Source organism: Ursus arctos, unplaced genomic scaffold (genome assembly GCF_023065955.2).
Source record: "Ursus arctos isolate Adak ecotype North America unplaced genomic scaffold, UrsArc2.0 scaffold_3, whole genome shotgun sequence".
NCBI classification, from domain to species: Eukaryota; Metazoa; Chordata; class Mammalia; order Carnivora; family Ursidae; genus Ursus; species Ursus arctos.
In genome coordinates, this window is record NW_026622985.1 from 14,118,736 (window position 1) to 14,131,327 (window position 12,592).

A 12,592-nucleotide genomic window follows, 5' to 3' on the forward strand; every position below is an offset into this window, starting at 1 on the left:
TCCACTGGTTAAGAAGAGAATATTAGGATGATCCAGGCCAGAATGATGGTGGCTTGGATGGCAGCTCTAGGGCTGGTGAAAGTGGTCAAAGTCTGGATAAATTTGGTTTACGAGACGATAAGAATTGCTGACACGTGCACGGTAGAGTGTGAAAGAAAAACAGAAGTCAGGAATGGCTGCAAGGTTTTTTGCCCTGAGCAGCCAGAAGAATGTAGTCATCCTTAACTGGGATGAGGGAAACATTAAGCAGGGCCCTTTCATAAGGGGGCATCAGGATCTTGGGTTGGGATATGCTTTAGTTGACATGCCTGGTAGGCATCCAAGTATATCTGTAAAATAGGCAGTTTTATATATCGGTCTGAAAGAGGGAGAGGCCCAGTCTAGAGAGAAAATTTACGAGTCAGTTCATGGCTTGGAAGAAAATGATGAAAGAAGCGAACATAGACGTCAGAGAGAAGAGCAGCAAGGACTGAACCATGAAATACAGAAATCGGGAGATTGGGAGAATCCGGCCAGAGACCCAAGAGGGAAGCTGGAAATTTAGAAGGAAAAGCAGACAAGTATGGTGTCCTGGAAGCAACGAGGAGAGTGAATTATCAGCAGTTTTACATCCTCCTATTAGTTTAAGTTAGGCTTGAACACTGACCACTGTGTTTAGCAACATGAGGGTCATTTTGTCTTTCATTTCGGAGAAAAGCCGAGGAAAGTGTGGAGAACTATGGCTCGGTTTTGCCTTTTACCAGATAACGGAACATGCTGTGTATATTATAAGTAAGTCACTGATGAATTGACAAAGAGGCCACAATTGAAAATGCAGAAGGTTATCTGAATATACGTGAATGTTTATTATATGACAAACAGTTCTCTTCAGAAGAAGGATGGATTATTTAATAAATGGGGCTACCCCAACTGGATGTCCATTTGGGGAAAAAAATGAGTCCCAAAAGTATTAAAGACTTACACATTAGAAATAAAGCACTAGCCATCTTGCAATTAAAAAAAAAAAAAAAAGACCACATACAATGTCTGGGTGAGGTATTATACCAAGACGTCATACCCTAAAAATAAAAAGGAAATTGACAAGAAAACAACAAATACTTCGGTAGAAGAATGAGTAAGAGATGTCTGTGAACAAGCTCAGCTGCTTGAGCAAATTAATTGGCCAGCAGACTTAAGAAAAATACTTATGTTTATTAGTAGTCAGGGAAATCAATCAATGAATATTGATCTTTGGCAGGAAAAAAAGTAAAGAAAAATTCTGTTACAGAGATGTGAGGGAAGGAGGTTTCTTAAACCTTGTAGATCTGCTTTTCCCTGTCACATTGCTGATGTGGTGGTAACAGCTTCTACTGGGGAAGGGAGACGTTGTCATGAGAAGTTTACCTAGCAACCAAGAAGGACTACGGTTCCAGACAGCTCTCAGAAACTCTTGAGGCCTCCTCCTCCTCTTCGTGAGGTGGTGCTTGCTTCCCCCTAAGACGGTGAGGACCAGCTCCGGTGTCTGCCGGCTCTTTGGAAATGATGCAGTATGACCTGGAGAGGACTGGCACAGTCCCAGGGTCCAAGAAAAAATCACATAAATTGTGACATGTATATGGGAAGGAAATGCACTTCTTACTGTATGTTGTTGTAAAGAAGGGCCTCGTAAAGAAGGACTGCATTCAGCGGCGGGGCTCAGTTTTGTAGGCCTGGAACGGTAGAACTTTGTGCAGTGAGGAAAATGTTCTGATTCATGTGGTGATACACTCAGTAGCTGCTGGTCACATGTGGTGGTTGAGCACTTGGCACCCTTTGATTTTGTGTAGTTTTGATTCCATATAAATAGTCACATTCCGATGCTACCGTATTGGACAGGACAGGAAAGCTCAGCATCGCTAGGCTACATGCCCCTATTAAAATGCAGTTTGAGTTAGAGTATAACCAAATGCCAGTTAAGTTGCACTCGGGTATGTGGGGTTTATGTTTGCCAAGAGTAAATGGGTGTTAAAATGTTGTTTGATGAGCAAAATGATGAGCGTGAGGAAACTGGTCCCAGAGGATACTCAGTGAGGAAAGCATTTATCCAAAGAAGACTATGGGAGCTGAGCAGTCGGGCTTCTCAGCCAGGAGTCCAGACATACTAGCCTCACTGCTCTCCCAGTTCAGCTTGTATTTTGTTTTGCATATTCCTTGCCATCCATCACAACACTCCCGGTGCAGGATGCCTGTCCCCTGCTCTCTGGGTCGGATCCCTAGCTCTTTCTCTGTTGTGTTTGGTTTATTCCCCAGTAAAAGGGATCAAATATCTATCTACGCGGTCCTTTCCTCTTTTAACATTCTAGAAACCTTTTAAAATTTTACTTATTTATTTGAGAGAGCACGAGTGGGCGCAGAGGGAGAGGGAGAAGCAGACTCCCCACTGAGCAGGGAGCCAGACGCCGGGCTGGATCCCAGGACCCTGGGATCATGACCTGAGCTGAAGGCAGGCACTTAAACCAGTTGAGCCACCCAGGCACCTCAACATCCTAGGAACTTTTGAGGAGATAGGTTGCTTTTCATAGACTGCATTTCAGGAATGAATGTTGCTTGTGTGGTGATCAGCATGAGGAAGGGCTGTGGGGCCAGCTGTTTCATCCTGCGACTGAGGAATTTCTCTCGACAACGTCACTCAGTGGGTAGCCTTCCGAGGTCTGGGAGTCTTGGTCTGCTATAACCTTTGCTTACTAGCTCTGAGATACTTTCCACTGAGAAAGGAACATTCTGTTTTGTATTTTTCCATTTATTCTTATCAAGAAGCCAAATTATCTTGAGGTTAGATACTTTAAAAAACTAATTTGCAGACTCCTGTCCTAACCGATGAGGGCTTTTCTTTCCATGCTGAGTTTGTTCTATCACGTTTTTGTAAAATAGCAGGAAACTGCCATTATTTAAGGAGGCAAAAAAGCTTGCCATTTTTTAATGTCGTCAACATTTACCAGTTTTGACTTCTATTGGAAAATCCACCTATATGAATGTTTTAGTAAGTAAACAGATGGCTACATAGAAAACAAGAAAGTTGTGAAAAATAGTAAAAGTCCCATTGTGTATTTATGCTTGGGAAAATATATCCAAAGTAGAATGCCTGATTTCAGTCTTGACAGATTTTAAGAATTTGAGATTACTCAAAAGAAGAGGGATAACAAATTAGTGGATATCAGCTAGACCCTGTGGATTTCTCCCCAGAAAGTACTAAGCATAAAATGTAAATACAAAGTTGATTTAGTGATTTGTGAGAGAAGAACGTACCAAACTAAAACAGTGAAAATTTTTCTTTACATCATGATTTTTTTTTTTTTTTTTTTTTTTTTTGGCGTCTGTTATGTTCTTTTAATGGACTTGGTTGGGAAGGAATTTTAGGAATAGGGAGCAAACAGAATAAATAAAAAGGCATATAACCTGTAACAAAAATGGCATTTTAGCTGGTACTTGAAACACGTGCAATATGTAATTTCGGGAAATCTTAGGTTTCCGGGTTTGTTACATATGTGAGAGTAAAGCTGTACTTTACCTTTTCATTTGCAGAAACTGAATATGTCTTAGACTCAACACATCTAAACTAACAGTTTGTCTCACTTAAATATTACAAAGAGCCAAGGCATTTGTTTGGGAATGTATAAATTTTCCTGAAGTTTTACATGTTTGTTTGCTTGTTTGAATAGAGTCCCGTGAAGATAAATCAGATTAGCCTGGACGAGAGTGGAGAGCACATGGGCGTGTGTTCAGAGGATGGCAAGGTATGGCAATGACGTGGGCACATGGGAAACACTGTGTGGCTCTGAGGCCTGGGATGGTCGCCAACTCCAGGGGCTGGGAAACGCTCTCTACTTGCTGTATACCTGCTTTAGGAGAACCTTGATTATTCTTTTTGGGTATTGGACTTGCTTCCAATTGCTCATAGTTAAAGTAAAATATATGTCGCACAAATGTGCCTTAGGAATAGTAATTACAAGAATGTCAATAATGTAACTAGTCTTAAGCTGATTAACAGCTGTGGCAGGGGGACGTGTCACCTTAATCATTACTGCCGTGCCACTTATACTTCAGTGACTAGTCTGCAGTTCCTGCAAGACAGTAGTTTAATGCCTTTCTGCCATAAATCCACAAAATTGGATTTTGTGGGCATGATTTCTGTGGGCCGGTGGTTTTCATTTTCGCACAAGTTATGAATGTTTCTCTTGAATTATAGAATCTTTTGATAAGCAATCATAGTTTATCAGAAGAATAAAGTGTCTTACAATGGCCACATTAAATAAATGTAAAATCAATATATGTACAGTTTTCTAAAAACCTGGCACCCACTTCCTCACGCGAGGACATAGATCATTTGTGTGGTGTATAACTAACAATTATCAGTACTTCTTGCTGATGTCGAGCTGTGACATTTAGTGGTTGTGGTGATTGATTTTCCACTTATAAGAATGTCTTTTTTGTTTTTCAGTCGATGGAAGTCTTTTCTAATGTTGGTTTGCAATGATAAAATTCTAATGCACAGTGTATTTAAGCTACTTTTCTAAAATAACAATTTGAGAAGAAAGTGCATTAAGGATCATTACATAATCTTATGTATTCCTAACTGAATAGAGCACATTTCCTAATCTAATTTTGTATTTTTACATGACCTAAATTCAATGGGTCATTAAGATGAGTAAATGAAAAACAATGTACTCCATGTAAAAGATTTATACCCATTTAATGTATGCACAAAAGAAAAATGAAGTCCTTTTGACACACAAGAATGTATTTTATATATCTAAGCTTAATGTTGTCCAAAAGGTCTTTTGAAATGGTAATTGGAACACTGTGCTTTCCAAAAATCACTGTCAAATTTTACAGTACTTTCTAAAATTCTGAGGTGAACCAGACCGTCAGAGAGGTGAGCAGGGAGTTGGTACGTATGGAAATTCAGAATTATCCAAACAATTGAAACCTGTTTGTATTTATGAATTTGTAAAAGAAGGTTATCTTTATTTTGTTTTCTTAAAGATAAGAAATTCCTTCTGGGCTGACAACCGATTTAGTTGAACTAAATTGTTGAAAGAGAATATTCATTTTTCAAATTGGAAAAGAATTTTTACTGAAATACTTCATCGAGGAATTTTCAAAGCTTTAAATGTTGAATAATTATTATTTGATGTGGCAAAGTGGGATATTTTAACTGGGTCTAGTGGATAGTGACCCTTAGATATCACCTGTACATTTCTTGGCAAATACATGTTTTCCAATTTAGGCAGATTTTTAACTGCTGTATTTTGGTGTAGACCGTGATACATTTAATCTAAGTGAAAGAAGTCAAGCAGAGAAAGACAGTTATCATATGGTTTCTCTCATCTATGGAACATAAGAACTGGGAAGATCGGTAGGAGAAGAAAGGGATAAAGAAAGGGGGGGTAATCAGAAGGGGGAATGAAGCATGAGAGACTATGGACTCTGAGAAACAAACTGAGGGCTTCAGAGGGGAGGGGGTGGGGGAATGGGATAGGCTGGTGATGGGTAGTAAGGAGGGCACGTATTGCATGGTGCACTGGGTGTTATACGCAACTGATGAATCATCTAACTTCGCATCAAAAACCAGGGATGTACTGTATGGTGACTAACATAATATAATTAAAAAATATTATTATATAAATAATACATACTTTTACTGAAAGAAAAATAAAGTAATTACACAAAGCTTTCTTAATAAAGTCTACTACAAAAAAATAAAAATAGCTTTCACATATGTTTTATTAGCATTGATAGAAGTGAAAATAAATATTTTGGTGCACATAATTTATATAAGCTAGCAGTATTGGGAAAATTGAGTAGCTGGTATAGAATGATCTGGCGAAGTGGTTAGTAAATAAAAACATAAAGATTATTACAAAGATAAACTCCAGATATCTAGATCTAATGCATCTTTAAATGGCTGTTGTGATTTTTCTTTCTGTAGTGTATTAAGACCCCCTAGATAAAATATGTCACCTTCATACATAAACAGAATCAATTTAGTGTGGAGTTCAGGGTGGAGATATTTTCTCTTAAAATTTTGGAGATGTTGCTCCCTTTTGTCTGACCTTTATTTTTGTGGACGTGTCTGAGGCTAGCATACTTTTGTTCTTTCACAAAACCTTTTTAATTTTTTTTTTTGTCCTGCCTTGGAGCTTAGACTAATAATAATAACAACAATAAAACAACAATATACGGCCCTTGTAGTTCGGTTTGCTAAGTTATGTCTTGTTTGGGTCTATTTTCATTAATTTTGTCTGGAACACAGTTAAGTCCTTTTGATCCATATCCTGAAGTATTGTTTTCATTTCAGGAAAGTTTACTTCAGTTCTGATTTTGATTATTGCTTCAGTTCCATTTATTTTCATTTCTTCAAAGAAACCCAATAATACTTAGGCTGGAGGCAGTTACGGTGCAGAGGCTAAGCGCTGGCTCTGTATTCCGCCTGCCTGGGCGGGAGTTCCGCTCCCCTGTGTTAGGCTGGCCGCATGGCTGGGCCTCCGGTGCCTCTACTTCCTCCGCTGGGCAGTGGGCACGCTGGGGGGGCCTGCCTGGGAACGTTTCCAGGTGCGGGGGGGGGGGGGGTGTATGGCGAGCCCTCTGGGTTTATGTTAACTGTTTTTACTGCTAACCTTTCACTTCGTAACCCATTGCGGACTAGCCTTTCCCCCCCTGCTGCATTATTGTACCTAAACTTTTCAAGGGAAGCAGATGAATGGATAAGCACCATTCACTCTTCTCCTTTTGAAAATATGTATTTTGTAAGGACAACCGGTCATACCATGTGTGTGACATGCACACAGGCACACACATGTATGTGCTTTTGTTTCTCATTGTTTTTCTCCTCCTCATTTCTCTGTCGTCAGGGAGTTTCTTGTTTGTTCCTTTTGCTGATTTGCTTTTATTTCAATGTCAATTTTGCCTTATGGAATAGAGTTTTATTCCATCTTGGATTTTTAATTTTTCTGAAGTCTTTCTGTTGCTCCCAGCTCTGTTTTCATATCAGCCAGATACATATTTAATTTAAAAAAAATGACAACTTCTTGTATGTCCTTTTTTTTTTTTTTTTAGATTTTGTTCATTTATTTGACAGAGAGTGCGAGAGCAAGCACAAGCAGAAGGATTGGCAGAGAGAGGGTGAGGGAGAAGCAGGCTTGGGGGAGTGAGGCAGAGGAAGAAGCAGACTCCTCCCGCTGATCAGGGAGCCCAATGCAGGACTCGATCCCAGGACCCTGGGATCATGACCTGAGCCAAAGGCAGACGCTGACCGACTGAGCCCCCCAGGCGCCCCTCTTGTATGTTAGAGTGCCAGGCAGTGTAGTCTAAAGGTTCGGAATGGAATTGTGCTGCCACATTTTAGCTGTGTGATGTCAGATACGTTATTCCTACCTCTCTGTCCCTCAGTCTGTTTCCTCCTCTATAAATTAGGGATAATGATAGTACCTGCCTCATTGATTATTAGAAATAAATGAATTAATATTTGTAAATTGTTTGGAATAGTGTGAGGTACAGAAGAAACATGTAGTAATTGCTAGTGATCATCAGGCTATCTTTCTGCTCCAGACTCACAGAGGTCTTTTCTTCTTAGTGAAGTCACTGAACAGTGTTCCAGTCTTCTTTCTTTTCTTGTTACTAGTAAACATTTTTAAAAGCATGCTTTTTCTCCCTCCAAGTCATCAGAATTATGTTCTGCAATATCATTTTTATAGAGCTTGTGTGCGTTTTTTGTTGCTTGTTTATCCATTCCAGAACAAGGAGAAGAGCTCTTTTTGAATCTGGGTTAGCAAACAGATTCTGTGTCTGATTGCTCTTGGCCCTGCCTGTTACCATTTTGGGTGTTGTGGAATCACCTTCTTTGCTCCACACAGGGGCCCCGTTAATGAGTTTGATTTCCTCTGACCAGAGGTCATCAGTTACAGGAGCTCCCCCTGGTGACATGGGAGCCTCTGCTGTTACCTCTTCCGGGTCTCTGACACTTTTTATGGGTAGAGACAATGAAAACCAGTCTCCTCTGTGTGAATCTCTTCAGTTCCCACCCTAAATGGAATGGCAGCTCCCGTGTTCATCCCTGTTCCTACTCGACCCATTGCTATTTGGAAGCTGGAGTTTGAGAGGGAGGTACGGCCTGGGAGGTTGTCTGACCCTCTGGCCATCTCACTCATGGTTCCTCTCCATCGGATGGGCTGTGTCGCCCACTTTTTGGGTTGGCAAATATGTAGAACTCCGTGCTCGAGTGGAGAAGAATATATACCTTCTTTACTGTTCCATGAGGGTAGGTTTTCTTTACTTCAAGCAGTAAAGCACATATCACATGCCTTCTATGGCCCTCACATGGCCCTGCGGGTCTGGAGTTAAGGAGAAATCCTCCAGGACTCCAGTGGATTGACCGGAAGGCTAACAGCTCTGAATTTTCTCTTTTTCTTCATTAGGTATTTTTGTGACTAGTTGGGGGAGGTTGTTAGAGGATACCATTTTCAAAAGGACCCCCTCTATTTTAGCCTTTAATTACAGGTTCTTATGTGGGATGAGGTCTTCCTTAAAGGCAGAGTCTCTAGGCAGACATTCAACAGATTCCTTTCACAGAGGAGTATGGTATTCACTGATAGAAATGGCAAAATAAATAAGGAGGGAGAGAGAAGAAACAGATAAAAACTGTTTGGATTTTATTAGCAATGGTAGTATAACTTGTGACCAACTCGTTTGGCCTGTCACATTAGTGAAATGAACCAAAACATCGACGGTTTTACAAATCACCCTACTTGTACTGATCAAGTTTATGAGATTTGCCTTGTGGAAGTTACAGTGTTTTCCATATTGAAGGAGAAAAGAGGAATATTTGAGGAAGAGGTTATTCAGTTAAACGTAACAGTAGGGACTGACCCAGAGTTCTAGTCTGTTGCTTTTCTGTTGATTCCTCCTTATTCTACTGTTATATCTCCAATATGGGTTCATAATTTTTTTAATGTGGGTTCATAATTTTTAAACGGGCTCTTGTCCCTGGTAATTCATAATTTAATTTCACCATTAGAATCACAGGCCTAATATTTATCTTATGTTTACTGATGCCTCAGTCTTTTTCAGCGGGCTCATACATCATTTATTTATATTTCATATACTTTTCCCCACCATAAAAATCACCTAACTTTTGTTCTTAAAATCACCATTACCCCCCTGTAACCTCCTGTATCCATTGGAATGAATGGTCTGCTTCCTTTAGTTTCAGCTTTGGTCACAAAGTTGCCTAAATCAGATCTGACATTCACCTTCCCTTTAGTTTGGTAAATATTTGGGGCTTTTGCAGGTTTGTTTTTTTTCTGGTTCCACTTTTCATACAGTTTCTGTAGAAAGATTTCTTTCCATATTTTAAGCTGTCTCATATAATGTTAGCGTGTAGAGAGTAGGGTTTAGAGCATTCTTCTTGCTTTTTATGGCCTTGGCCAAGTCATTGATTATTCTGCAGTATTACCTGGTAAGCAGGCATAATGGTGTTTGCTATCATACCTAGCAGTGTTGGTATAAGGACTATATGAGGCAGGGCAGGATTTTCAGTGCTAGCTACATAGAATTAAATATTTAAATATTTATAATTAAATAAATTAAGGTTTAAATAAATTTAAATAAATAATTTAAATAAATTAAAATAGCATTCCATCCCACCGGAACTGTTTAGTCTGTCTAGGGTGGGGTCTGGCCATTAGTATCCAGGGACCTTAACTGTGCAGTAATGATGATTCCCTCCAAACAATGAGAAGCAAGGTGGTAGTAGGGCATGCATGCATTTATCACGTCAAGAATGCCTTGTAAGAGACCACCTCAGGGTAAATCACAACCCTCTCTGTTACATTGTACCATGTGCTGTTGTTGGAACTCAGAAAACATACCTGGCACAGGATATGAAAACAGTAGCACAAAATGGGTGTCCTCATGATTTTACCTCTTTATGAATGAGTTTGTCTCCAAAAATTATATCACGAGTAAATTTTCCTCTTCGAACTCGCAAAAATGAGCCACTCACGACTTACTAAGATGAAAACAAGAAATCAAAAGTCTGAATAGTTTTGTAACTACTTAAAAATTTGAATTTGTAATTAAATACTTTCTCACATAGACCCCGCCCTAGATGGCTTCACTGGTGAATTCTCAAGAAGAAATAATATCCCTCTTCTAGAGACTAGAAAAAGAGTGCGTGTATCCCAAGTGTTGGGAAGTAATTCTAAGTGCCCCTAATAGTTAGCTCCAAGTGTCTGAGAGCTCCTGGAATCTTAAGCTCTGCTGGTAAGAGTGTAAATTGATCAAAACCACTTTGTGAAATGGTTTGGCTGTTTATTAAATGTGAACAGATGCATAAACGTAGGACAACAATTCCATTCCTACTTACGTACCCTTCACAAATATGTACCTAAGTGCACCAAAAGATTTGTAAAGAGTGTTCATGGCAGCATTATTTATAATAGCCCTAATCTGGAAACAACCCAAATGATAAAAGGTGGATATGTGAGTTGTGGTATATTCATACATTGAAATACTATACAGCAATCGCAAAGAACCAGCTACTGCTGTACATAGCAGTTTGGAAATATCATATAAGGAAGATGTTGAGAGAAAGAAGCCAGTGAAATAGTTTATGACCCTATTCATACAAAATTCAGACACCAGCACAGTTCATCTATGGTGCTGGACTTCAGAGACGTGGTGAATTTGTCAGGGCGTCACTGAATACGAAGAAACACAGAGGCGCTTCTTGGGTTCTAGTTCTTGATCTGGATGGTGTCTGTAGGGATATGTTTAGGTCATAAAAATTTATCAAGCTGTAAATTTATGATTCATACCCTCTGCAAAATGTCTATTGTTCAGTTTTTAAGTAAACCACTCAGACATTAAGTATGGATAAAGTAGCCTGGAACAATTTTAAGGGAGGCAGTGGTAAGTAGAAACTTAACATTTATACGCTCTCAGTAGATTTCAGCATAAGATTATAAATGAAGTGCAGTTCACCTCGTCTCTTGCCACATTGATCTGCATGGTTGATTTATGTATACATGAGTCAAAAAAAAAAGCACCTTTTTCCTTCAAGGAAAGGAAAAAATAATTCCTTTAGGGCCAGGCTGTGAGAAGTTCATAAAAGAATATTAATAACCTATTCATATCTATTTCATTCTTAAAAGCTGGCATCCACTTAGTAAAGCAAATTTGTGGTGAATAAAGGGAACTCTATCCATGAGATGCTTATAAAAGCTTAATTGCAGCGGCGTACTCTCACCCTGATAGAATTGCTTTCATTGGATAGTTAATAGAGATCACAGGGGCCTTAGATATTAAATATTCTACTTTTTTTTAATCAATCGTATGTATTCTCACTGAGTCAGCAGCTTTCTTTGTTGCTGTCATGGTGAACTGACAGGATCCATTTTACTTTTCAGGTGCAGGTGTTTGGACTGTATTCTGGAGAAGAATTTCATGAGACTTTTGACTGTCCCATTAAAGTAAGTATTCAGTAAGTTTTACTTTTTCTAAGGGTTTTCTCAACGAAGGTAATAAGGATTACAGTACTTTGAGCACTACCAGTGTTGCATTAATTTCATCAGTAAGCACCTCTTCAACACTTTGGAAGTGCCAAACACCATTCGATGGTGTAAAAGAGCACAGGATGTGTGTTATATGACTGTGATATCAGTCTGTCCCCGGGAATCTTTTGTTGTAGTGTGTGAGATGATACCTACACACAGTCTGTGATGAAAGACTCAAAGAGGTACAAACAGTAGTAAGGAGTCCAAAGCCGAGAGAAGTTACTTGTAGCTGTCCGTGTTAGTGATTGCTTCATGGAGGGTGTGGTATTTGGGTGGGCTTTAATAAATGGACAGGGCAGACAGGGAAACTGGCTTTCCATGCGGAAGAACAATATAATGTAAATGGAGAGGCCAGAAAGTTCAAGTTGTGTTCAGGAAGTGGCAAAAATAGTCTAGTTTAGATGGCGCATAAAACACTGACTTGGCAGGAGAGCCGCACAGGCAGATTGGGGCTGTTTATTTTCAGGCTAAGGAATTTGGACTCCATGTGGTAGATAAGGAGAAAGTATTGAATGTTTAAGAGCAGAGAAGTGACATAAACTGAGCTAAGCTTAAGGAAAATGAATATGGGGACTCTATGCAGTATAGATTGGAGGGCTGATAGCCACTCGTCAGGGGGAGTGGTCTTAGATAACAGTTATGGTCGTTAAAGTGAAAATTAGAGTTGTTCAAGGGAGAGGTCATTCATTGTTTTCACTTGTTTATTCAAACACTTATTGATCAACAGGTAAAGGAGAGATAGGATCTGATGTGTGTTTTGGAAAGGCAACTCTGCCAGCCTGGAGGGTGATTTAAGCAGGAGAGGGATTGCAGGCCGAAGGCAATTTAGAAGGCTAATGCTGTCCTCGAGGCAGGGCATCCCAGGACCTCAGTCACCGGAGTGTCAGGAGTATTCAAGGAGGGTTGAAGATCGGAATGTAGAAAGCCGGTAGGAGGTAGACTTGGCTGCAAGCCATTGTGATGGGTGGGTGGGGTTAGGAAGGAGGGAGAAGCTGGTTCTGGTTCTGGTAGTGGTATGTGGT

At 39.7% G+C, this 12,592-nt stretch overlaps 1 protein-coding gene across 2 annotated transcripts in view; it reads left to right on the forward strand.

Moving 5' to 3' along the window:
* VPS41 (VPS41 subunit of HOPS complex) overlaps positions 1-12,592 on the forward strand; it is a 169,633-nt gene that overhangs the window by 65,196 nt on the left and 91,845 nt on the right. For both annotated transcript variants that reach the window (XM_026502942.4, XM_044385612.2), the window contains 2 exons: positions 3,678-3,752; positions 11,424-11,486. In XM_026502942.4, coding sequence (XP_026358727.1) covers positions 3,678-3,752; positions 11,424-11,486 — 138 coding nt within the window. The remainder of the gene's footprint in view (positions 1-3,677; positions 3,753-11,423; positions 11,487-12,592) is intronic.